The 27,402-nt window shown below is 37.3% G+C and overlaps 1 protein-coding gene across 1 annotated transcript; it reads left to right on the top strand.

Moving 5' to 3' along the window:
- Positions 1-1,180: 1,180 nt before the first annotated feature.
- Positions 1,181-26,526, top strand: rtf2 (replication termination factor 2). Its single transcript, XM_053499428.1, has 8 exons — positions 1,181-1,382; positions 3,790-3,884; positions 3,978-4,071; positions 5,627-5,766; positions 15,059-15,137; positions 23,674-23,787; positions 24,045-24,099; positions 25,547-26,526. The coding sequence occupies exons 1-8, from the start codon at positions 1,314-1,316 to the stop codon at positions 25,729-25,731; spliced, it is 831 nt and encodes a 276-aa protein (XP_053355403.1). The 5' UTR covers positions 1,181-1,313; the 3' UTR covers positions 25,732-26,526.
- Positions 26,527-27,402: the final 876 nt, after the last annotated feature.

Raw genomic sequence — 27,402 nt, 5'->3', positions numbered from 1 at the left:
ATTCGAAGTTAGTCTCATTTGTACCTCAGGACTGTCCACCACCCAGATGGTTTATTTTTTCTTATTTTTTGGCAACATTGTACTGAATTCTAAACTAATTTAAAACTACTAAAACAAATTTAAAACGACTTTTGCGCATTGTTAATTACACTGACTGTCGGTCACTAACCATCACGATTAGTTAGTTCCACCAGGTGTGGTAGGGTACTGTTGCATAAAAGCAATATCATATTTAAGGATGTGATTTATTGTGTATTAAATTTCAGCACAGCTTTGATAAGAAGATATCACAGCCATGCTGATATTTAGCACAACAGTACATCCTCTCCTGTGAGATTATAAGTTTAGACCCTCCATTTCTGCTGCTATGCATATTATAATAAAGCAGGCCCACCAAATTAATTCATAATCTGTCTTTTAAATTAAAATCGTCTTGTAGATTGTAATTTATTGAAATATTTAGTAAAAAATACATAAAGTAAAAAAATATACTGAATAGAGCAAGAAACACAATGGATGCTGTTGACAAAATGTACTAATAATATTAAATTATCATTAGCCTAAAATGGTCCATAATGCAACTATGTCTCCTATAAAAAAAAGAAACAAAAAAACACATACATCTAGTAAAATCCCCAGTGTTCATTTAACAAATTTAACTAATTTAAATTGGACCTATATAAACACAGTGCAGTGTTAAACCATTTTTTTTTTGTGTAGGAAAGATTTATTTATTTATTTATTTTTTTTTACCTGCAACTGATATTTTAGTTTTGTCTTTGTAATTTTTTTTAACTATATTGAAGTTCTCCTCAGTTCACTATTATGTCATCTTTTGTGTAGATTTGTCACCTTTGTATCATCATCATTTTATCATAATTTATTACATTTTATCAAATTATGCAAAGGTTTAAAAGGGGTAAATATTTATGCAACCGAGTTAAGCACGTATTAATGGCACTATTTACATCAGACTGTGTGTAATTACGTGAAATGAGTTTGACGCCATAGACAATATTTGTCAAAGACCGCAAATACACGTTTAAAAACCGTCTATACGCTTATTTAAGTTAACAATTTAGCGCCATCTAGTGTTTCATATAATAGCAACGTAAACGTGTATTCATTTTTGATGGTCACAGGGGGCGCTACTCAACAGCGCAAACACACAATCATAAGCCAGCCGAGTTGTCTTTTTCGGGGTTTCTTTGGTTGTTTATATGCTAACATCATCTAATGTATCTAGGTTAGGAGTTGTTAGCTCTGGGAACGCTCTGATTTTTTGTATAAAACGTTGGGCTCTGTGAGTGAAGATGGGATGTGACGGAGGAACCATTCCTAAAAGACACGAACTAGTGAAAGGACCGAAGAAGGTGGAAAAGGTAAGAGCTAGTAAGACGATATAGACGCGCGTGCGTTTAAGCTAGCTAGCTAGCTGGCTAGCTAACGTTGAGGGGTTTTAGACCATTGAGTCGGATCTTTTTTGATAATAATATGAATATAATATCAATAATAATACTTCTAAACATTTAGAATCATCCAAATATAACAGTGTATTGTTTGTAATAATTAAACAAGTTTGAGTAACTTTCTCTCTGGGGCTTCGCATTCAGACTAAAGCAGCAAGCAAGTCGTTCTTGGACAACCAGAAATTGTCTGTTTGAAACATTACAGCTAATCAATTTGTCTTTGTTTTTTCTCTGTTTTATTTGGTTAAATATTAAGGTTCGGTCACTGACTATTGACCTGTTTGTTAATTATATTTATTATAAATATGTACAAATAGTCGCCTCTTATTATATCTCTTATATTGTGTTGTAGGTTTTTTTTTTTTTTGGGGGGGGGGGGGGGATTATTATTTATTTATATTATTATTATTTGTTTGTACACGTAACTTTAAGGAAATTACATTTGACATTATTAAAATGCCGTGTAGCCTTAACAAAAGCTAAATGAAGCTGTTAAAAAAATCCGTTTTGGAATTTTTTTTTCCGTTGCAGAATATTTGTTTGTAATTGGTTAAACTTCCTGTCAGTCATTTTATTGACTTTATTAGATTAACTTCCGTAGAGCCTGGGGGCGGAGCTTCATGAACGTGGGCTAAATAATTTAAACGTCGATCATACTGTTTACATAGTTTGCAAACACTGGCAGACAAATGGTGTTTTTTTTTTTTTTTTTTTTATTGCCACAGTTCGCCACTGGTTTTAATGCCATATTGAGGGATTTAGTTTGGGAACAACAACAATTAAAATTAACACACTGTCTAATATTTTCATCAGGAAAGCACAGGAAAATATGTTGCTGTTCCTAGGATGATGTTGCTGAAACTTCCAAAAATACACTATATTGCCAAAAGTAATAACTAATCTGCCTTCACACACACACACACACACATAAACTATTCTATTCTTGATCCATAGGGTTTAACATGACTTTGGCCCACCCTTTTCAGCTATAACAGCTTCAACTTCTCTGGGAAGTCTTTTCACACGGTTTAGGAGTGTGTTTATGGGAATTTTTCCAGAACGCATTTGTGAGGTCAGACGCTGATGTTGGATGAGAAGGCCTAGCTTGCAATCTCTGCTCTAATTCATTCCAAAGGTGCTCTATCTTTTTAAGGTCAGGCCACTCAAGTTCTTCATGTTGGAATAGGAAGTGGCCATCCCAAACTGTTCCGACAAAGTTGAGAGCATCTAATTTTCCAAAATCTCTTGGTATGCTGATGCATTAAGAGTTTCTTTCTTTGGAAGTAAGGGGCCCAGCCAGGGCCAAGCGAAACTCCTAAAAAAAACAACCCCACATTATACCGCCCGTCCACCAAATATTTTACTTGGCGCAATGCAGTCAAACAAGTATCTTTCTCCTGGCAATTGCCAAACCCAAACTTTTTGATCAGATTGCCAGACAGAGAAGCATGATTCGTCAATCCAGAACCTCCACTCTCTAGAGTCCAGTGTTGGCATAATACACCATGGCATCCAATGCTTTGCAATGCATTTGAAGATGTAGGGCTTGGATGCAGCTCCTCGGCCAGGGAAACCTATTTGATGAAGCTCGCTACACACAGTTTTTGAGCTAATCTGGTGGTCACATGAAGTTTGGAGGTCTGTAGCTATCGACTGCAGACAGTTGACTTCTCTGTGTACTATGTGACTCAGCATCCGCTGACCCCACTCTGTGATTTTTAATGTGCCCTTCCACTTTGTGGCTGAGTTGCTGTCATTTCCAGTCACTTCCACTTTGATATAATATCACTTAAAAAAAAAATTAATAGTGAGGAAATATCATGACTGGACTTATTGCACAGGTGGCCCCCTGTCACGGTACCATGTGGGAATTCACTGAGCTCCCGAATGCGACCCACTGTTTCAAAAATGTTTGTAAAGACGGTTTGCATGCCTCTGTGCTTAATTTTATACACCGGTAACCATGGAAGTGATTGGAAAACCTTATTTCAATTATTTAATTTAAGTGCGCTTTATGTCACCGTGGACTGAAAGGCTGCTATTCGAGAAAGTCCCTGCTCACAAATCAACATGACAATGACTAATGTTTGCAGCTGACCACACGGACAATGAAGAAGCTTTGTGGGTCCCTGAAATCTAGCTAATACAGTCTTTATGCCTATAGTGATTTTCATTCTAACACGTAAGCTAGGTTTGGGAGCTACTTGCTTTTAAGAGCAAACATATATCTTGTATTACATATTGCATCCAGTAATTTATGGCAGGATGTGTTGCATCATTGAGTTGAAAAGTGATATTTCTCCCTAACTGTGTTTTTAAGGTGGACAAAAATGCAGAACTTGCTGCCAAGTGGAAGTACTGCAGCCTGAGCCAAGAAAAGCTACGGCGTCCTATTGTGGCCTGTGAACTCGGGAGGTAAAAGAGTTCAAACCAAACCTACAAATAAATATAGTTTCAGTCCGTTTAACATTGATATTGTTTGAACTTAACTAGATATTTTTTTAACAGGGTGTACAATAAAGATGCCATCATTGAGTATCTGTTGGATAAATCAGCAGAAAGACCAAACACTGAAGTTGTTGCACACATACGTGGAATTAAGGTGAGCCCAAGGACTAATGCTGACATGAAGTATGAAAAGGTCATCTCTTAAGTCATATATTTAAATACAACATTTTGTTGTTTGCACAGTCACATCTGTTGTTGTTAGACAAGGACCAGGACAAGTAGACTGTGTATCCAGGGTATTATGGTTTCATTTGTGGTTGTTAGGTGGATTTATTATGCTGTTGTTATAAAAGCATCCAATTACATTAAATTTTACCTGACTATCAACCAGAGAAAGTCTTTATTGATTTACCCAAAGAAAGCTTCTTTGAAGTCTGTGTGAATGTACCAAGCTTTAGTTGGTTTATAGATCACTTGGTAAGGTGAAACACCATGATTCGCGAACTAATATTCTCTAAAAGATTTCATCATATACATTAGTAAATATGGGTCTTACCTGCACACAGTTTGTCCACACCCAATTTGTCCAACTAAAGAATTTCAGTCTCTTCCTGTCAGTATTGGTGTTTCCCAAGGCTTTGTATCCGGCCCCCTTTCGCTTTTTTATTTATCATCTCCCCTCTCAGGCAAATTCGGAATTGAGTTCCACTGTTCCACGGTATTTATTTCCACTGTTAATGATGCAGAGCTTTATCTTTCCACAAAGCGTGACTGCACTTCTACCCTTCTGTCTCACCAACAGCTTGAATTAAAAAATATTTTTTTTCTTCCACTGATAAGCAATAAGATAATAATTCCAAGTCCAATAATTTTTCTCTTTGTATTGATGATTCCATTCTATTTCTGTCTCCTTAGACTTGAAATTTAGAGGTCATTTTTGACAACACCTTATTATTTAAATCTCATGTTAATGCTGTTAACAATTCTGCATCTCTGTAGCATTGCATGTTTGCTAGTGTGCGTTCCCTACACTTCAATCCGCTGTCTCTCTTACTCAGGCACTGAGTCCTGCGTTGATTGTCATTAACTTTTTTCTGGTCTACCATATAACCTCCATCACAAAAGTCAACTAGAACTCTACTGCACGCATCATGTCACCTTTTCCTTTCAACACTTCTACTGGCTCTCTCTCTCTATATTAATTATTTGCTTCAGCTTGCAGTTGTACACTTCCTTTTCCTCTGTTTACTCTTCCTCAACTAGGATCCTCTTTACACCCCTAACCTGTTTGACCTCCATGAGGTCCACAGACTTTTAGTTGCATTGCTCCTTGTCTCTGGATTTCCCTGTCAGAAAAACTGTAGTATAGTCTGTAGTATTAAAACGGCTTAAAATCTATGTTTAATTAAAAAGATTTTAGGCTGCACTTCAATCAAATTTCAATTTACCATTGAGGATCATTTGGTTTTATACTTCATTCATTCTTGTTTGCTGTTTTTACAGTTATTCATTGTTTTTTTTTTTTTTTTTCTTTTAATGTATGATGACCTTTAATAGTAGTATTATTATTGGTGTGCTGGTCTTATTTAAGTGTCAGAGATTTGGCATTTTGACAAATATGTGAGAATTCAATGTACTGTTTACACAGCTTAATATCCCTCTGTTGTTGTTTTTTTTCTGTGTCTATATGCTTGTTTTGTCCATAAAAGGATGTAAAAGAGTTAAATCTGACTGATAACCCAGCATGGGAAGGAGAGAGGAGGAATGCTAAGGGTGACTGCTATGAAGACATGCATTGCGCCATGTTTATCTGCCCTGTAGTGGGACTGGAAATGAATGGCAAACACAAGTAAGAGCTTGCTTTACTTGCATAACATCATGATGCTAGATCCAGTAATAGCCATACTGTTATAGGAGAACACCGATCTGTAGAAAAGTGGCACCAATGATGTAAACCATCTGCTTTGGTTGGAATGAATTTTCAATCAGAATGAGACATGCGTTTATAATCCTGCACTGCAGTCTAATTCTTTTGTTTTTGCCTGTTGAATGGTCTTCTGCTGTTGTAGCCAATTCAAGGATCTATTTATTGTGCGTTCTGAGATGCTTTTCTGCTCTTCGCAATTTTACAGCATATTTATCAAAGTTGCTGCCCTTCTGTCAGCTCTGGCCACATTCAGCTTCCATTAACAAGGTGTTACTCTCTCCTTTCGCTAATTGGTTGTTTTTCTTTACAGCATTGTTGAGAGTAAACTCTAGAGACTGCTGTGTGTGTGTATGTGTGAAAAAACAGGAGTTGAAGAGGTGTGTGTGTGTGTGTGTGTGAAATACTTTATATATACAGCTTTAACAATCAGCAGCTATGGAAATATTTAAACCAATGTCTAGCACCGTCATGCCACATATTTTAAGCTTTGCATTGTTGCCTTTTGATTGGCTGGTTGGACAATTACATGAATGAGTGGCTATACAGGTGTTGAATTTTAAATTCTATTTGTATATCGCTTTTAACAGTTGTCATTGTCGCAAAACGGCTTTACACAATCAAAAGAATTATTTAAGTTTGTATGGAATGTTTATGAATCAATATGATCAGATTGTCCCTGGTGAGCAAGCTGAGGGCGACAGTGGCAAGGAAAAGCTCCCTGAGATGGTATTAGGAAGAAACCTTGAGGAGACCAGACTCAACAGGGAACCCATCCTCATTTGGGTGAAACAGAAAGCAGAAATTGATCTGCATTAATACTGTGTGTTAAGTGGCAGCCAGTTCAGCTATGAACTGTCGATGTTAATTGATGTTAATATGGAGTCCAGGTAGTTATTGGAGACTCAGGTAGACTTGTAGTAAATTCCAGTCTTGAACTATCAGCAAATGCAGCCAAATCAAGTCCTCAGAAACAGCTGTCAACACCAGTCGAGGCCAGAACTGTCTTCATGGTAGAGTGAAACCATCCCCAGACACCAGACGCATCTCAAAGAGACAGACCGGGCATCCACGCGACGAGATCTCCAACCAGACGCTGGGCATCAGGATGGGTCAGACAGGTCCGGAGGGCAGAGGGAGTCTGGATTACTGGCAGCTCAGGAATGACATGTGTAGCTCGACAGAGAGAGAGGAGGAGAGAGAACAGGAAAGGGGAAAGCAGAAGAGGAGAGATAATAGTTAGATATGGTCGCAGTCACAATGTATAATGTAAATGTATATTTAGTGTAGAGTGCAAGCAGAGACTCCGGCAGGACTAACTATAACAGCATCTACAAGGGAGAGCCAGAAGAAAACATTCTATGTCACATTCTTTTCTATGTAAAACAAATATTCTATGTCCATGAGTCCCCCAGATCTGCTCCTTTACCCAAGACAAATCTGCTTTCAAAAATGCTTGATTAAATAAATAGGTTTTTAGCCTGGACTTAAACATTGAAACTGCGTCTGAGTCCCAAACACTATTTGGAAAACTGTTCCATAATTTTGTAGTCTTTGTTAGAAAAAGCTATGCCCCAGCTGTAGTTTTCATAATACGCGGTACTGACAAGCAGCCTGCATGCTTTGATCGAAATAGGCGTGGCGGATCGTAAGACACTAGCAGTTTGCTCAGATACTGTGGCACGAGACCATTTAATACTTTATATGTCAAGAGTAGTATTTTAAAATCGATGCGAAATTTCACGGGGAGCCGATGAGGTGAAAATAAGGTAGGTGTGATGTGCTCGTTTCTTCTGGTTCTAGTGAGGACTCTCGCCGTCTGGAGCACCGGGAGTTTTCCCGGTGGGCCGCTGGCCAGTGCGGGCGAGCCCAGTCAGTACGCAAATATAAAAAAAACTTACGGAAACCATAATATCGCATCTCTTTTTGACGCATATGGATGAGTGCGTCGATCGCACGGGCTCCGCTGACAGAGCGTGTGCGGATGTATCGCCCTCCCTCAAAATTAACTTGTTTGGTCTATTCCATCCGTGTTCTGAAACCCTTAACTTTTAGGAAGAGGTATTGATCCTTTCTTGATACAGAGAATTTTTTCTGAGCAAAGTAATAATAATTTCGATGAATGAAAAGGAGGAAGAAGAAAAGGTGGAGCTGAATGTTACGTGAAAATAAGAAAAAGCTTTAGAGGTAAATGCTGTTAAATGCTTCAAATAAACAGATTCTGCCTATACCGTAACTGGTCAGGGATACCGGAGTCTACAACATCCCATCCCACATCATAATACATTGGCTCATTAAAGTGGAGATTAATTTTTAAAACTATTTAATGTTATAAAAATATAACACAATACAAAAATGTAAAAAAGACAAACAACATAGAAAACTACGTATAAAGACAATATTTTTAGTGACCAGAGGAACGTTGTTTCGTTTCACTGTGTACTAACTGTATATGGTTGTAATGACAATAAAGCCAACTTGAACTTGAACAGTAGCACCAGTCTCACAGCGACCCAGGAGCCTTATAAACAGTTTGATGGCAAAATCAGACATTTTGGCAGTATTGTGAGTTTAAAAAATATATATACTCAGCAAAAAAAGAAACTTCCCTTTTTCAGGACTGTGTATTTCAACAATAATGTTGTAAAAATTCAAATAACTTTACAGATCTTCGTTGTAAAGGGTTTAAAGGGGTATGCATACTCAATTAACCATAATCAAATAATTGACATGCACCTGTGGAATGGTTGTTAAGACCTTAACAGCTTACAGAAAGTAGGCATTTAAGGTCACATTTCTAAAAACGCAGGACACTAAATAATAAAAATAAAAATAATATCTTAGTTTTATATAGCGCCTTTCAAAATACCCAAGGTCACTTTACAGTATAAAGCTTGTGTAATGTAAGCATGAAGGGGGGGGGGACTAGAGGCCAAAGGCCTCTGTGAAGAGATGTGTTTTGAGGTACTTTTTAAACAGGGGTAGTGATGGGGCACATTGGACATGAAGGGGTAGCTTGTTCCAGAGAGTGGGGGCAGCTACATTAAAGGCTCTGTCACCAAAGGTCTTGAGTCTGCTGCGGGGGACGATCAGCTGGCCCTTGGAAGAGGACCGCAGGGACCTCAGAGGGGTGGAGGAGGTCAGTAAGGTAGTGGGGAGCCAGTCCATGGAGAGATTTGTAGGTGAGGAGGAGGACTTTGTAACTAATGCGTGATTTGATGGGGAGCCAGTGAAGCTGTTTGAGAATGGGAGTGATGTGGTGCCAGGGCCTAGTGCCTGTTAGAAGCCTTGCAGCAGCATTCTGGATGTATTGCAGTCTATCCAGGGCTTTGTTTGGCAGACCTGACAAGATGGCATTGCAATAGTCCAGACTGGAGGAGATGAAAGAGTGGATGAGTGGATAGAGTAGGATCTAGGATGATGCCCAGATTGCAGACTTCAGGGGATGGAGTGATGAAACAGCCATCCACATCCAGGTGGAGGTCCGCAACCTTCCTAAGCAGTGATGCCTGTGCCACCACCATGAGCTCCGTTTTGCTGCTGACTTGTCTACCGATTGTGAAAAACACCCAAAGAAAGATGCCCAGGGTCCCTGCTCATCTACGTGAACGTGCATTAGGCATGCTGCAGGGAGGCATGAGGACTGCTGATGTGGCTAGGGCAATAAACTGCCATGTCCGCAGTGTGAGACGCCTAAGACAGCGCTACAGGAAGGACAGCTGATCATCCTCGCAGTGGAAGACCACGTGTAACAACACCTGCACAGAATCGGTACATCCGAATATCACACCTGCGTGACAGGTACAGGATGGCCACAACAACTGCCCGAGTCACACCAGAAACACACAATCCCTCCATCAGTGCTCAGACTGTCCGCAATGGGCAGTCTATGAGGAGGAGATGCACTGCGGTACTTCAAGCAGCTGGTGGCCACACCAGATACTGACTGGTCCTTTTGATTTTGAGCTTCCCTTCATTCAGTGACACATTGTGAAACATTTTTAGTTTTTGTCTTATGGTGTTGACTTTTTTAGTGTTCATACAAATATTTACATATTAAGGTTACTGAAAGTAAAAACAGTTGAAAGTCAGAGGACGTTTCTTTTTTTGCTGAGTGTATGTGTGTGTATATATATATTATATATATATATATATATATATATACACACACATATATATATATATATATATATATATATATATATATATATTTTTTTTTTTTTTTTTTAAAGATGCAAGACAATACTGCCAAAATGTATCATTTACAGGCTGTTAGAGAATATTCTTTGCATTGTCTCTTATTGAGTCACAAGGGTGTTAAAAAGCATTCATCATTCAAAGTTATTCAGATCAGTGTAAAGTTAGTATGATTTTGAAAGTGCTATAACTCCACCTGCCACAGTTTTATAGCACTTTCAAAATCATACTAACTTTACACTGATCTGAATAACTTTAAATGATGAATGCTTTTTTAACACCCTTGTGACTTAATAAGAGACAATCAAAATCATAGGATGCAGATCAAAGGATGCAGGCTGCTTGTCAGTACCGCGTATTATGAAAACTACAGCTGGGGCAAAGCTTTTTCTGCCATGAAAAAGTATTTGCCCTTCCTGTTTTTTTTTTCTTTGCGTATTTGTCACACTTGTATAGGTGGAATTTCACCTAAACACTTTATGAGGAAAAGACAAATTGGCCTTTTTGTTTGTGAGATATCATAAAAATTTCGCAGGAGGTATCATCTTGATACAGTGTAAGATATACCACTCATCAGTGTAAGCTGCAAGTGCAGCAGGGTCAGTGATGATAAACCACATCAGTTTTATGGCCATTCTTTTTAAAATATTGTCTTTATAGTTTTAAATGTTGTTTGTCTTGATATCCTTTTCTTTGTTTTACTAATATGACCCAGTATATGTTCAGTCATACTTTAAATATGTTTAAATAGCGCTGATTTCTGTATTGCATTATATTTTTATACTAGTAACTGGTGTTAAAAATTGTTCTCTACAGTACATTAATGAGCCACTTTTTGATCCTAGTCTGCCCCTGACACTTGCTGCTGCATTCTGGACTAGCTGAAGCTTGTTTATGCATCTAGTTGAACAACCAGACAGTAATGTGTTACAATAGTCCAATCCAGAGGTGATAAAAGCATGAACTAGTTTTTTCTGCATTGTTTAGCGACAGTATATTTTTTTATCTTGGCAATATTTCTGAGGTGAAAGAATGCTATCCTTTTAATATTATCTACATAAGCTTCAAATGAAACCGAGGTCTTTCACTATTGCACTTGATGAAACAGAAAGGCTATCTAAAGTTACAGTGTGATCTAAAATTTTATTAAGCAGAAGGAAGTTAATTAGCATCCAATCTCTTATGTCCTGCACACATTGCTCAACTTTAGTAAGCTGGTTTTTCTCCTCTGGTTTTGCTGAGACATATAACTGTTACTACTGATACTGGTATACTGTTTACTGAACTGATACTGAAAACTAATACCATGTTTACAGATTATGTTGCCCAGAGGAAGTATGTAAAGTGAAAAAAGCAGTGGGCCTAAAACTGAATCTTGTGGAACACCCAACCTCACTAGAGAGCATACAGAATAATCACCATTTAAGTCTACACACCAATAACAATCGCTCAAATAGGATCTGAGCTAGGAGAGGGCTGTACACTTAATTCCTACTACATTTTCTAATCTGTGAAGAAGAATACCATGATCAGTGGTGTCAAAAGCTGCACTGAGGTCGAGTAATACAAGCATAGTTACACAACCCTGATCAGAGGCCAATAAGGGGTCATTTACTACTTTAACGAGTGCTATTTCTGTGCTGTGATAAGGTCTAAATCCTGACTGATACAGTTCATATATGCTATTTCTATAGCATATGCTGCTCCGCTACTATCTTTTCGAGAAATTTTAGAGATGAAGGGGAAGTTCATCAGGGGTCGAGATCAGGTTTCTTAATAATCTGACCATTAATAAACTAGTTTAGCGATGTGTGAATGTGCATCTAATGCAGTTGCACCAATTGAACACCAGGTGGCTGTGCAACCCAGAAAGTGGAAAATATGACGTGAGCATGGTGGTCATGTCACCCCATTTTTTTTTTTTTTTTTTTTGGATAAAGAGTCAGCCCTTGGATCACAAACATTCTCACACGCGTTCTGACATTTGTCAAATTGGCTTGGTTTCTTTCTGCACAGCCCTTTTCAGGTCACCTCATGAATATTTAATTGGATATAGATCTGGACTCTGGCTTGTCCATTCCAAAACCTTGATCTTGTTTTGGTAAAGCCTTTGGGTTGTTGATATGAATGTGTACTTGGGGTCATGCAGAAAAGTAACATTTTTCTTCATTTTCAGCATTTATGCAAAAGCTTCTAGAGATCTTATGCCAAAGTTGACTGGTATCTGGAGCTTTTTTCTTATTCCCTCCAAATTAAAGCCTGAGTTACATTTAAAGAAAAGCAACCCCAAAGCCTGAGGATACCTCCATGTCACCTAATCTAATATTTTGTCAAACTGCTTTTTAACTTTTAATTGCAGTGCATTTGTTATGGCATTTTTCACAACATTATGCAATGTCCTAACCCTTATTTCTATAAAGAGTTGCATTAGTTTTGGAGAGACTCAAATCACTTAGTAAAGTCTCCAGCACATCTAAAAACTTCATGTGTTAAAACAATTCTTCATGCTCCCTGACTCTAGACATTGTTTCTTGATACATGCCAATAATTTGACTCTTCGTTTTCATGACTACTGTTTTTTTTTGTCTTCTGACATGCTTGTTTAAGAAATGAGAAGTGTCTCACTGAATTAGTTATAGTTAAATCAGTTGTTAGCCTAAAGTAAGGAAATGGTATTTAACTATATTTCTTTTTATTTCAATCCTACTAGAGTCTGTTGTTGTATCAAAAGTGGATATATGCAATCAAAACCCAAACTTTTTAAACAAAAAGAAAAATAAATAATATAAATTAAATCAGTGGCATTCTTATTAAAATTACAGTAATCCATCAGGTCTTAATCTCAAACCTCTCTGAGTCACTAGAATTTTATGGTTAAAAGAACAACCAATAATGCAAGGATAGAAAAATGTGGAGGGCCTAATTAGTTTGTGGGATACCATATCCAGAAAACATTTTTGTGAGAATGAATAAATGGGATTTAGGATTAGGTTTTTATTATATTGAAGGCTAATGTTTCACAAACTGAGAGTTCTTAATGTTTTTATACAGTATGTAAAAAATGGCCAGTAGTCATATCTCTATTTTAAATCGTTTGTTATTTTGCTATACAGTGGAACCTTGGATTACGAGCATAATTCGTTACCGGAAGTGGGCTCGTATTCCGAATTTAATTTTCCCATAAGAAATAATGGAAACTTAAATTATTCGTTCTACAGCCCAAAAAAATAAATACATAAAAATAATGAATACAAAAAAAAATATTAAGTAAAACAAATTAACCTGCACGTTACCTTTCAAAAAAGGCCAAGCTGCCACTGTTGAGCCACTGTTCAGCCACTGTTGAGCCCTTGAGCAAGGCCCTTTACCCTATCTGCTCCAGGGGCGCTGCAAGCTGGCTGACCCTGCGCTCTGACCCCAGTTTCCTAATTGGGATATGCGAGAATTGGTCATCAAATCACTCCATCACAAGTCACTTTAAATAAATCACTTTAGGCATATTTGCACTGCATAAGTCACTTTAATATGTGGATTGCACAACCATGGACATTACTATTCTTTTATTACCATTTATTCGGCTGCTCTTATTGTTTTACATTTTTTTATATATTCTCCATATATTTTCTATATTGTGTATTTTTGTGTACAGTTATTTTATTTTTAGCTTTTATTTGTATATTTTTATTTTATTCTTCCCTAGTTAAACTTACCCTTTATTTAAATTTTCATATTTATTTCCTAATCCTATTCCTATTCTTTTATTCTTAGGTCACGAGCAGTTGTCTAAAAATTTTACTGCATATCGTACTGTGTATGACTGTGTATGTGACAAATAAAATTTGAATTTGAATTTGACCCAGCAGGGGAGACGATTCCGCAGCGCAAGAGAGAGAAAAACCGTTGGCTCAGTTGTGATCACGTGACACTCGGCATCTAAACAAGAAGCGCATGCGTGAAACATGATACTCGGTGCTCGTAAACCAAGAAAATGCTCGTTTTTCAAGTTAAATTTTCTTAAAAATCTTTGCTCGTCCTGCAGAACACTCGTAAACCGCGTTACTCGAATCCGAGGTTCCACTGTATAGATATTGATGTAGGTGGCCTTAATTAATTTCTGCTGTGGGTACAGGATACAGTGTGACTTTTATGCTAGATGTGGCATTTGCATGTTCCAAAAGTTGCTGCTGTAGTTACCTGACAGTTCCCATCTGAGACCATGATTTGAATGCAAACATGTCATGGACGATGCTTTCAGCACTATGCAGATATGTAGGTTATGTACATCACTACAGCCGAGTGGTTTTGGCATCAATCATTTGCATTTCTTCCATGGACATAACATAGGAGTGAACTAGTTAGCTAACACCTGTCTGGCTTTGTTTGTTTGACATGATCCAAATGTTTGTCTGGCAGATGTTTGGCCAGATTTGAGTGTTGCATGCCTTCATAAGGCACACTTTAAACTAGGCTGTTCACAGCTGTGCTACTGTGTTTAGAGGCATTTGTCCTTTTAATTTATAGCCCAAATATCTTCACATTTCACTTTGGGCTGCCTTTTTGACAATGAGCTCAAACTAAAAAGTTACCATGGAGGGTCCCTATGTTATCTAGCTGAAAACGTTCATAGAAGCATATTCTAGCATTTTGGAGCAGGATACGTGACAACACTTTTGACCAAAACACAACATATAAAGACTCACTTAATGCTTGCTGTAGCTTATGTTTTAAACTTAGACTTGTTTTCTGCAACATCTTGCACATCCAGCCTCACGGTATATGTTAATTTCAGTTTCCGCTTACATTTTATTATTACTATATACGTTTTTCTCCTGATGGGTGTTTGATGTTTCCACATGATAAAATAATTCAGAGAGATTATAAGCATATTATCTATTTTCCTTGGAGATGAAGATATATTTCCTCATAATTAGTTTTTATAGTTTGTGTACAAATTAAGTAAAAATAATGGAATCACTGTGTGCAGTGTTTAATTTTTATTTATTGTGTGTGCTCCTGTCAGGTTTTGCTACTTGCTCACCTGTGGCTGCGTGTTCTCAGAACGAGCTCTCAAGGAGGTAAAGACTGAGATCTGTCATAAGGTAAGAAGCCATAACATAAAACAAGGAGTAGGAAATAAGTTATGCAAGTTGCATAACGGTGTAAAAATTACAAAAAATATACTTCAAAAGGTTTTTTTTTTTAGTTACCAAAATAACAAGATGGAAGACGCCCTCCTTACATCACACATGCCTAGACACATCAAGTGTGCATTTTACTAGTATATCTTTTTGTTTTTCAGCTTAATGTAGCTGACCTGCTCTCTGTCATTGGCTTTATGTAAAGCCCCCCTCTAAAGGTTGTGCTATTATTTCATTAAGGTCTAATTTCTTCTTCTTCTTTTTTCTGTCTGACAATGTAAGATTATGTATTTGCATGATGTCAAATATGTTTAAATAAATGCTCTAAGTAAAGTAGGCTGTGTAGTCAACATATTTTAATATAGTGCAGCTATATTAGCCAATCAGAAAACACCTCTGCAACAAGGCGGTCCTAAGTTGTACATACATTAACAGCCAATAAAAAGTAATATGTTTATGAACAGGTTTGTGTGTGGAGTGAGTGCTGTTGTACTAAATATCATCTTGCCTGTGATGTGGCCATAGACATGAGTGGTTTTTTAAAACAGAAAATGTGCTAAAGATATCACAGCTGTAATGATATTCAGTACAACAGCACAACCTTGAGTATGATACTGATTTTACACAACAGTTCTACAAACATCATTTCAACAAACGATTATGTATTATTTTTTTTATTTACCCAGTTACGAGACCTCGCCAACACGTATACTGACTGAACTAGCGCTGAGTTGGCGACCGACAGTGTGATAAACAGGAGTAAAAGAAGTTTTAAATTCATACTGGTTGTACTATGAAGATCTAACTGATCTGAGCTAACCTCTGGGCTTTCAAAGTTTAATCACAAATAGCACTATGTACTATTTAAAAAAAAAAAAAAAAAATTGTGCACTTTGTAGGGTGTGAGTGAGAATTCCTTGTTTTACACACCAAGAAGTGCCCTTGTTTGGGGGTTAGAGAAGGATTTGGGATTTAGATTTGTGTTGGAAGCTAGTTGGCTTTAAAGCCAATGTTAACCATAAACAAAACAACACAGACGATTCAGATGCGATTCATAACAACTTAAAAGCAATGGCTAAGGAGACAAAGTGCTGTTTAAGATGATGTATCATGGGCCTCCGAGTGGCGCAGTGGTAAAGCGCTCGCCCTATCATCCGGAGATCGGTGGTTCGAACCCCGGGTGATGCTGTTTTCCTCTCATAGCCGGAGGCACAGAGAGAGCTAATTGGCCGAGCTCTCTCAGGGGAGAGGGATGAGAGGTACTTGTGCTCCCACATTAGTCACGGCTCTACAGCCAATCAGGGGCGTCTGTGAGCTCACGCACACGAAAGGAGCGGCTAGCGCTTTCCTTCGAGTGTGTTAATCCGCTCCTAACGGTGCGTGAGCGAGCAGTTCGAAAAGATGCGGTCGGCTCGCGTCACATGGTTCGGAGGAAACACGGGATAGCTTTCGTCCTCCCGACTGAGTGGTTGTAGTAGCCTTGATGTGTGTGGGAGCCTCCTAGCGACGGGGAGTAATTGGCCACGACTAGATTCGGGAGAAAATCGGGGTAAAAAGAATTGGACAGGACTAAATAAAAAAAAAAAAAGATGATGTATCATCATTAGATGTGTGTTTTCTTGCTGAAAGTGGTTCAGTAATTTATTTTTATTTATTTTTTTGGATATGGTTTTTAGGCAGGCAGCTGCCCATCTCTCCTTCCCATACTGTGCACCGTACAGACCTACTTTCAACCATTCTGGCGACCGACAGTTAGTGTAATTAACGATTGTTAGAAAAGCTGACACGGAGTGATGCATATAGATAAATTACCCAGTCCTGTTATCCTCTACATTAGCACTTGTGGAATTTCTCTGGTCCAGTCAGAATACTCGGTCAGAACTACCTGTTGTATAATAGTATTGTATTATGTTCCTTAAATGTAATTTGTAATGCATTTTTGGACGACTGGACTATGTAGTAAAATAATTTTTTTAAGCATCTTGCCTAGCAGTTATTTTTGGTGGGTTCTTGTTTGTCATTTTCCCAAAATATTTTAATCCTCTTCCCATAATAGTACATACAATATAATATATAGCTCACAGCATAAAATCAACAATTTTTAAATAATTGATGGCATTTTGGATTTTATGCACTTTAACTGCAAATATACATATGTATACATCCGTTGTTCAACCGCTCAAAATCTGTATGTTAACTGGCACATGAGAGTGCCCCATGGTAGGTTGCAGTAGGCTTTCTAATATCTAAATCGTTAGATAATAAAACCAGAGGAAGTGGATAAACATTTCTGTCTTGTAGAACAGTAGTCCCCAACCTTTTTATCACTGTGGACCAGTCAACGCTTGACAATTTTTCTGTGGCCCAGGGGTGTGGATGGGTGGGGGTGAACCGTCAGAGAAAGGCTTCTGCATGTGCCTGCTAATACTCACAAGCTCTACTTCTCTCCTCTCGAACACTGCTCTAACGCTCACTGACTCTGGTCGCTATGATAACGTTTAAATATCTCTTCAAAATAAGATACAGATACGACACAAAAACAAATATAAAGAACATTTTATTTTCATGAAAATTTTAACTCACGATAATGATAAATCAATGGGAGCCCTGAGCTTGTTTCTCTGCAACGAGACAGTCCCATCTGGGAGTGATAGGAGACAATGACACCCCAAGTGTGTTGCTTATGCCCAGTCTACTCCGTTGTTTTACTTTGGTTGCGGTCACTGCAGAAAACCTCGCTTTACACAGATAGGATGTTGGAAATGGCAACAGGGTTTTCAGTGCTGTAGTGGCGATCTCAGGGTATTCTGCCATGATCTTAATCTAGAAAAGCATTAAGCCAGTTTTGCGACCCATTCTTTGTCACTAAAACTACCGACTTCTTTTCTGAGAGAAATCTTTGCAACGGCTCTCGCAATGGCGCGCAAGACAAAACCAAAAGAATCCTATCATTTCTCAAAATAAAAGGTGTTTTAAAATAAAATATCGTTCAGACTCCGATAATACATAAAACGGAAATATTTAATTATTTATTGTGCGGCCCGGTACCATTTTATCCACGGACCAGTATCGGGCCGCGGCCCGGGAGTTGAGGACCACTGTTGTAAAAGACAATTAATTTAATGCTAACCTCATAATAATGTATTTTTTATTTTTTTATTTTTTTACTTTTATTAGAAGTGCATTAACTAAGCCAGAAAATGTCTGACATACTACATTCCTCCCAACTAGTAGTTTCTAATCAGAAGCACAGCTGGAGGTGAGTTTGTAGTTATGTTTTGGGTTATTGGGGTGGAGGTTCACCTTCCAGCCAGACAGTCTCAGGTCTGTTGCAGACTCTAACAGGTGTTCTCCTAAAATCTAGCTCCATCCATCTTTCCATCAACTCTGACCAGCTTCCTGTTTATGCTGATGAAAGGCATCCCCACAACTTGATGCTGCCACCACCATGCACATGTTCATTTGTGTTCATGCGTGTTCATTTTCTGCCTCACATAGCATTTTACATTTAAAGCAAAAAGTTACATTTTGGTCTCATCTGATCAGAGCACCTTCTTCCACATGTTTGCCGGACCCCCACATGGCTTGTCACAAACTGCAAATGGGACTCTTATGGCTTTCTTTCAACAATGGCTTTCTCCTGTGGACAGATTGTCTTTTGTATTCTCATTCTGCAGTTTTTATTTTTATTTTATTTTTTTTTTTGAGTTACCATGGGCCTACTGGCTGCTTCTCTGACTAATGTGCTTCTTGCCTGGCCTGTCAGTTTAGGTGGATGGCCATGTCTTGGTAGGTTTGCAGTTGTGCTATACTCTTTCCGTTTTGGGCTGATGGATAGAATAGTACTCCGTACTGGTGTGTTCCTTGGACTTCCTGATGCTATGTGTTCACTAATAATTAACCTTTGAGAGCTTCACAGAACATTAAATTAACAGACTTAGATTGTGTGTGTTAGATTAAATAACACACAGGCGGATTATTTACTAATTAGGTAACTTATAAAGCCAAATGGTTGCACTAGATTTTAGTTAGGGATATCAGAGTAAATTGGGCTGAATACAAATACACGGTACACTTTTCAGATTTTTATTTATAACTTTTTAATTTTTATAAGAAAATCATTTCATTTCCTTTAAATCCACAATTATGTCCCACTTTGTTTTGGTCCATCACATAAAAGCCCAATAAAATCTTGTTATTGTAACATGAAAAGATGTGAAAAAGTTCCATATTAAACCTCTCCAAAAAGTCGAATGAATGTGCTAATCTTGGCTACCAGCTGTTGGAATGAGAAACAGGATTTTTCAGATACCAACAATAAAGAATTGATAAATTTTTAGGTTGTACCATAAATTATTAGAATGAACAAAATTGTCATCATCATTCCTATTATTTTGTTACTTTTGTTACTGACATTCATCCAGGATGCATAATTGTGGTGCTCTGCATCTGACTGCACTTTACACAGACGCAAAAAACTAATCTTTTGGCCGTGATCATCACTCATTTAAGTGCATATTTATATACAGTAGAAACTGACCTAGCGCAACACCTTGTGTGTTTTTTTTTAGTGCATTTGTTGGCACATTTTTTTTAAACCTTGTCCATACAGTAGTGAATTGGTAACAGTATTCAGGCAATCAGGGTGGATCCACAAAACAAACACTGCTAGTTTTTTTTTCTTTCTTTTTTACTACCTCAGACTATTTATAGAATTCTACTTTTCTGTTACGTGGCAGGGCAAGATAAACAATGCTTTATACTTAATTTATTATTGTTCATGCCTACTCATCGGGATTCATTAAAGTAATTGGTAATTGCAATTATTAATAATATATATATCTATAGTGTGTGTGTGTGTGTGTGTGTGTGTGTGTGTGTGTGTGTATATATATATATATATATATATATATATATATATATATATATCTCGTAAAGTATAACTTGAAATTTCTTGTTAAATAAATATTTGAAGTCAGGTCTATGTTCCCTATTACTCTTTATCTCTTATCTGGATCACTTGTGTATACACCGAGTACAAGAACATTAAACATTTCATAATTTATTAAACTGTCATTACATGCAGATATGATTTCTCAAGTAAAGGTCAGGTGGTGTCCATTCTGGTTCTGAAAGGATTTTCTGTTAATTTTAAAATTATCTTATTTTTATCGTGCTAATTTTTATTTTTTACTTTATCGGTGGATATTGATCATGATTGCTAATTTTAATTAGCTATGTTTTTAATATCCAGCATAAAAAAAAGATTTAATTAAACCATTTAAGAAGTACTCGCCTTAAATAATAATAAAAAAAACTAAGGTTAAAAGAATGACCTCACCTTGAGTCACCATTAAATAAACACTAGCTAGAAAGTAATAAGATGGTGTAAATCTAAAAAAAAAAAAACTGTCTGCTTTAATGTAGAATATACCATCAGGATACAATAAACAATATTAAAAGACTACAACCGCCATGTGCTCAAGATGTTGTAACTATAAGGCCTCGTTCACACGGGCGTTAAAATCGAGCGTTTTTTTTGCGTTTGTAGTGTCCGGTAAGCGCGGATCAAGCGGCGAGTGTTTTCTACACATGGGAGTCAATGAGTGTGTTCACACGCCCGTGTGAACAAGACCTAACAAGTACTTTTCACAGTCCCACAGGACTTCATTTTAAATTTTGGAACATGTCTTATTACCCCCTGTACCAAAAATTATGTCAGAGGGGGTCTTTGAGGCAGTATCTTTTATTGAGTTAGCTCAGCCATGAGAAGTTCATTCATTTAGTCTCCACCATTCCAAGGGTTCAGATTCTGAATAAGAAGACAAGAGGTAGCTTTTCAGCTCACTCTTGCATTTTTGCCTTTTGGTCAGAGACAATTGATCTGCATTGGAGATTTGCCTTCTTTTAAAAAGCTGCCCAACAATTTTCGTTGTTTTGTTTATACAGGTATAAACAGGTATAGTAGTGCAGCAGTAGCAGCTCTTTTTTCTTCCCCCTATTTCTTCTGTTCCTACAGATGGTTCTGCCTCCATCCTTCATTATTATAGACAGTGCTCTTTGTCTAATAGCTTCTGCCTTGTCTAGCTAGATGTACTGATTTTTGAATCTTATTAAGATGCTTCATCAGTTACCTGGTTTGCTTATTATGAATCTTTTATGGGCTGGTAGCTCAGAGGGTTAAGACACCGTGTTACTGATCAGAAGGTCGTCAGTTGCGGCTGTTGGGCCCTTGAGCAAGGCTCTTAACCTTATCTGCTTCAGTTATGCTATATCATGGCTGACCCTGCGCTCTGACACCAGTTACGCTGGGATATGCAAAGAAGGAATTTCACTGTGCAGTAATGTATTTGTGACGAATAAAGGCTTACCTAATGTAGGACACTGTTGCATATGACTCCCCTCAAGGCGTATAATCTGTGACCTCCAGGAGAGGATGTAATGCTTAATGCATGGACTTCAGGACTAATGCCTTGCCACTTTGGCACCACGTGTCGGGTCTTTATTTCTGCCGGACTTAAGTTTGTTGTTCAAGCACTCTTGCCACCATTTTCTGATGTGAGCTCCACCTGGTAGGTGATTCATTAACAAGTTGTTTTTTGGAGAGAGTGAGCTGTTTCTGGGTTGCTGCGAGGTCTTTCTTTATGCCATGAATATGACAGTGCTACTACTAATTGCTTACACATGGCAACAGTCACAGAAAAAAAGGTGGAAGGCCAGACAGAAGAGGGAGATGATTTTTATAGCATAATTTGTAATTCCCCATCTCCAGCCTGTAAAAGCCACTAAAACATTCCCAACAATTGTCAACTTTTGTCAACTTGTTTTCCAAACCATCAGTAGGTTCTTTTCACATGTTACTTTCGTGGCATTGCATGGGGCACGTATCGTTCCTGGAGGATAGGAAGTTTCTATACTTTCTACACAATTTCTGCACTGCTCTCAACATGCTTATAGTTTGTGTGTTTGATTGCATGGATCGATTCTACTGATAGTCCATGAGGAGATTTTATCGAGCGTATAAGTAGTTGGTCATAACAAGGGTGATTTTAAAAACAATGCAAGAGAATTACTGGCAAGAACCTTTGTGTGCAGTCTGGAGAAACGGAGTAAGATAATGCTCATGTGCATGCAAAGACCACTTTTTTAAATGTGACACATCCTATGTGTCAGTATTTATGTAGTTAAAGTTTTAACAATTGACACAGTGCGCCCAGTCCAGTGCATTGTGTATGACGACAAGATAGTTGCATACATCTTTGGCCTCATTAACAAGCACATATTTCAATTCTTATGTAAAATTGATGATAACATAAGGACCACACCCAAAATATTTAGTGATCTTCTGTTTATAACATTCTATGGAAATATTTTCTAAACTAGTGCATTACACACTTCTGCATCTTGTCCATTCTGTTCTTTACTTTCTTACCTCCAGAAGGATATTGAACGTTAAGGCTGTAAAAATTGTGAGCCACAGACTTATCTATAACTTTTCTGCACAGAATCTGGAACTTTATTAGCATATGCCAGTACCACATGATACAGTTGCTGTGGGCTTTCTGGACAAGGTATTTTGGATAAATGTTTATATAATAAACCCTCCTGACTCATTCAGACACTAAAATGTATAAAACATCTAATTTGTTTTTTAAACAAGTGCAAGAGAATGTGTTCCTTTTAATTCACATTCATTTTTGTCTTAAATGAACAAAGTGTTAGTGTAACAGACCTATTTTCATGAAGTTGTCAATCTATGTAAAAAAGCTGTGATAAAATGTTACTCAATGCCAAGAGCCATCCTTTCTTTCTTATTGTTTCATGTACAGGTATAGTAAAAGTTCAGCATTTTGGTTTTAGTAGCCCTATACTAACCTGCTTTGTTGGTTCATTGACCTGTTTTAATTAAATTCATGGCTAACTCTTTTAACATAAATTTAAGGGGGAGTTTACCAAGGTCAGCTAGTGGGTGGTATGCAGTTATTGCTTACAACTTGATGGTATGATGATATTCCTAGATGTTGATGATAAAGTATGTTGATCCCGCTATCAGTTAGTGATTATATGTGCAGCCATCTGGGAAATTGAGTAGGATGTTACTACAGCTGATTTTTGAGCAAAATGGCTAAAAAGCTGAATATAGGGCTTGATATGAACTTGTGAAAAAACCCTGCATTTGTTTTGAGTCCGTGAGGTTTATAAAACTATTAACATCTAAAATCATGTACTAGAAAGTAAACATCAATAATTTATGTTTAAATGGGTGAAGCTATTTTGGTCCCCTTTGTTTCAGGTTTGATATTGCTTGATTATGCAAGACTTTGAAATTCTCTGGCTGAAAGAGGTTCATCACAAAAAAAAAAAACAATTCTGTGTAAAAAAAAAACATTAACAGTTAAACTTTTATTTATACATTTATTTACTTACAGTACTTTTCAGGCTAAGCGGGCATTTGCCTAATTGATACTGAACTCATGAACTGTTCAATGTTTCGTAGTGTGGAGACCCATTTCAGGAAGATGATATTGTGATGTTAAATGGCAGCAAAGAAGAGCAAGAGAAGCTGCAGAAGGCAATGGAGGAGAGAAGGTCCAAAGCTAAAGCACTCAAGGTAGGGCTCCAGTTTTACTAGGTATACAAAATGTAAGTCGCTCTGGATAAGGGCATCTGCCAAATGCATAAAAGTAAAAATTAACAAACACAACAAAGTTTAAAATGCAGTTGTATACAGAACATCTTGTATACTAAACATTGCCATGCTTTTAGATACGATCTGGTACCATTTCTTAAATCTAGGTATGCTTGTATAGAAAATTTTCTTAATTGAAAACATTTCTAATGTTCACTATTGCAATGTATTTTCTTCAGAAGTCAAAGAAAAACAAGGCTCTTGGGACGGCTTTCAAATCAACAGATGCAGAAGGTATAATTAATATGTTTCTATTGTAATGTTAGCTATGTACGACTATTCATGAAACCAAAGACCAGGAATCTCGCACAAAACCATTGCCATATTGTTTCATCATGCACTATTCCTCAAAGGGAGATGACTATTGTTTGCTGAGTGGCTTATGGCATTGGGGACCTGAGCATTTGGCACATGTAGGCCAATAGTATTTCCAAAAAAATCACATTGAAGTTATCACATATAACTGAGTTTCAATTTCAACTTTTAAAGGGTCGATAAATCAGAACAGCAGGAATTTTTAAATATTCTAATCACCCCAGTGACTGAAAACAACCAGTCCTCTGATTCTCATATTAAAACATAAGCATAAAATTATGCCTTGATTTTTTTTTTTCTCAATTTATCCTAAATTCACAAGCAAATCTGCCTGGCTTCCTGTTACAGTACTAGCATTTCGGTTTTAGTGGTTTCCCGCTTTGCTGATTCATTAACCTCTTTCAGCAGAGCCGGGATGAAGTTTATCAAGCCCATCTACTAGACTGACTGCTGTTACAAATGTAAATGTCTTGGTTTAACCTAAATGCCCCACATAATACCAAGCATCCCAAATAATTATAATGTTAGAATGACTTGTTTCCAGTGGTTGTTTCTACTAAAATAGACTACTTCGAGGTTTTTGGAACTTGCAATGTGACATGCTATCTATAATTGATAGTTTTGTCATTGCTATAATTAATTCTGTTGTAATACTGTTGTTAATATTCACATCCATACCAGTATCTTATATCCATTAAAATCTACTAGACACTTTAGCATTTACATTTTCTTTCAATTGCACATTACCCTAAAGCCCTAAATATTGAAATAAGTACATTTTAATGCAGTCAGTACAAATGTCTTTTCATATTTAAAATCAGCCGTAGAATTTGTAGTGTCTGCATTTTTTACTGTAATATTTTTAGCCCTAAGTTTGAAAGGTTTGTCCACCTCTTGTGTAGCTGTACACTTTCTAGTTTCTTTAAGAGTCTGGGAGAAAGCAAACATAAACTTCAGGCAAAGGAACATAAATGGTTACCGCATTTTTTATGGTGCTCCAACTCTCAGTAAAGCTAGAAAGATGAGAGACTCAAGGAAATCTAAAGCTGAAATACAGTCAGATTTTTTGGGATTTCAAACTGGTTGTTCCAAAGCCGAATTACCACCACTGCTTGAGTTCGGGACAAAAGTGGAGGGTAGATGAACAAGAAGAAAGCCCAACACCTAAACACATTGTATAGAATAGGTGACAGGATGAGCTTCTGCTTCTGTCAATGTAGGCTGTTGTGATTAAACATCAAAGACCAATTCTTTAGGCATTTTTGTTAAAAATAAATTAAGCTTTAAATTAAATTATTAAATTATTAACCAAAAATCATTGCTTTTAATTACACTATTTTATTCCTCTTTTACATATACAAAATAGCTCCAGGACCTTCTGGTTCTTCTAAGCAAGTCAAGCCCACTGCTGCAGCTGGGAGTAAACGGTCCATTCAGGACATGGAGGAGAAGTCGGAGGTCTTCAAATCTATCTTCACATCTCACAGCTCTGCCAAGCGTACCAAAGACCAGATGTCCAACTGGGTTACTCACACACCCTACCACTTTTAAATACCAAATCATTAGTGCCCTCTTCGTTTAAGAAAAAAAATTTAAGTTCTTTTACCTGGTTAAGTAATTGTCTTTTTTTGGATAAATACATGATTCTTCCGAAAACCTACTTCATGTAAGCATTATTTTGACCATGTTTATATTTCTTAGACAAAACATGGCAGGTCAAATGAAACCCTTTTTTCTCTGGTATATTTTCACTATTTTTTTTCTTTTCTTTACAGTAGTCTTGTAATATATTCATTGACATATTAAAATAGTGGAAGTTCAGACAGTTGTATGATGTACGGCTTTACAATGTCAGTGGGATTTTGTTTTCATGGGTTGGGTCCATTTTTAGACCCCTTGGTAGGAAAGTTCACTTGGTATAAAATTATATCTGACCTGAATAAACATTTCTGTCCTGATAGGAGAGATATCTTCCAACCTGTAGTAATATTCCATCCACAGATTTTCAACAATATGATGAGTCATATGGCATGTCAGGGTCACAGTTAATAGATTGGAACCTGTTTGAGGATTTACAATGCAACAGCCTGTGGTTTGGCAGAGATAAAGCTGATTCAAAATAACTTTGTATTGATTTAAAATACCCTTTCACTCTAAAGTGAAAATGTAAACTCGAACCATGGCAACAAAAATCCCCCACAGCATAACAAAGCAATTCATTTTTACTGTAATTGGTCACCTGTTTGTATATATCTTGTGTGACAGCTTCTTTGATAAACTTTTTAAGGATTTACCTGGAGATGCTAGTGGGCTCCATATGATTAAATAAATTTCCTGGCAAACTTTCTCGTTGTGTTGAGAAATGGCCAAGCAGCACAATTAGTAATTCTTATTACTATTATTCTGAGAATTTTCATTTTGTGAATTGATGATTAGGTAGGTCTGTGTTGCTGACTGCGCATTAAGTGTGACTCACTGATCAATGGTTCAGAATGAGTGGAATTCAGTTCACAATCCATAACCCCCTAGTTACACCAATTTGGGAATGAATTTTTCATTGTTCATCAGGTACTTTGAACATGAAACTGGAAGTTTGGAGTGCATTCACAGAATTTTCTCCAAGGTTTTCCGCTTTCACAATGCATTTGAACATTGTGGTTGCTGAGGTCTTGAGCATTTTAAGAAAATGGAAGGATCGCACATCCATTAAGCAGGTCATTACAAGCACATGACTTCAAAAGGAGTCAAGAACCTTTTCAGATTTAATAAAGTGCAGGCACAATTTCACCACACTTACCAACTTACCAGTCTGTGTGGGTATTTGGTTTAGATTGGTCTGCATCATAGCTCTAAGCATCTGTTACTGGGTCACCTATTGGCCCATAAGGGAAACAGGAACAACTAAAAAGTCAGACTGCCAAACACTGAAGAACTGTGGCAGTCTCTGGCAAGAGTGGATGCAGTTTTTGAAGAAGGCAGAAGGACCCTTTATACTCCTTTGTTTACACGTGTGGACATTGAAGAGCTGGCTGTTTGCAGAGTGCTCTATTGAAGGATACTCATGGAAAGTTGAATGGAAGTATGGTAAAAAAAAAAAAGCAGGAGCAACAGGATGACTGCTGCCTTAAGAAGCAAAGTTGATTGAAGAACTTGCAAGAGCTAGCAAGAGTGCATCAAGAGCCACAGCACACAGATGTGTTCAGGAAATTGACTACTACTGTT

The sequence above is a fragment of the Clarias gariepinus genome, chromosome 6 (genome assembly GCF_024256425.1).
Source record: "Clarias gariepinus isolate MV-2021 ecotype Netherlands chromosome 6, CGAR_prim_01v2, whole genome shotgun sequence".
NCBI classification, from domain to species: domain Eukaryota; kingdom Metazoa; phylum Chordata; class Actinopteri; order Siluriformes; family Clariidae; genus Clarias; species Clarias gariepinus.
Note: the sequence above shows the minus strand (reverse complement) of the source record. Positions and strands in the feature narration are given on the sequence as shown.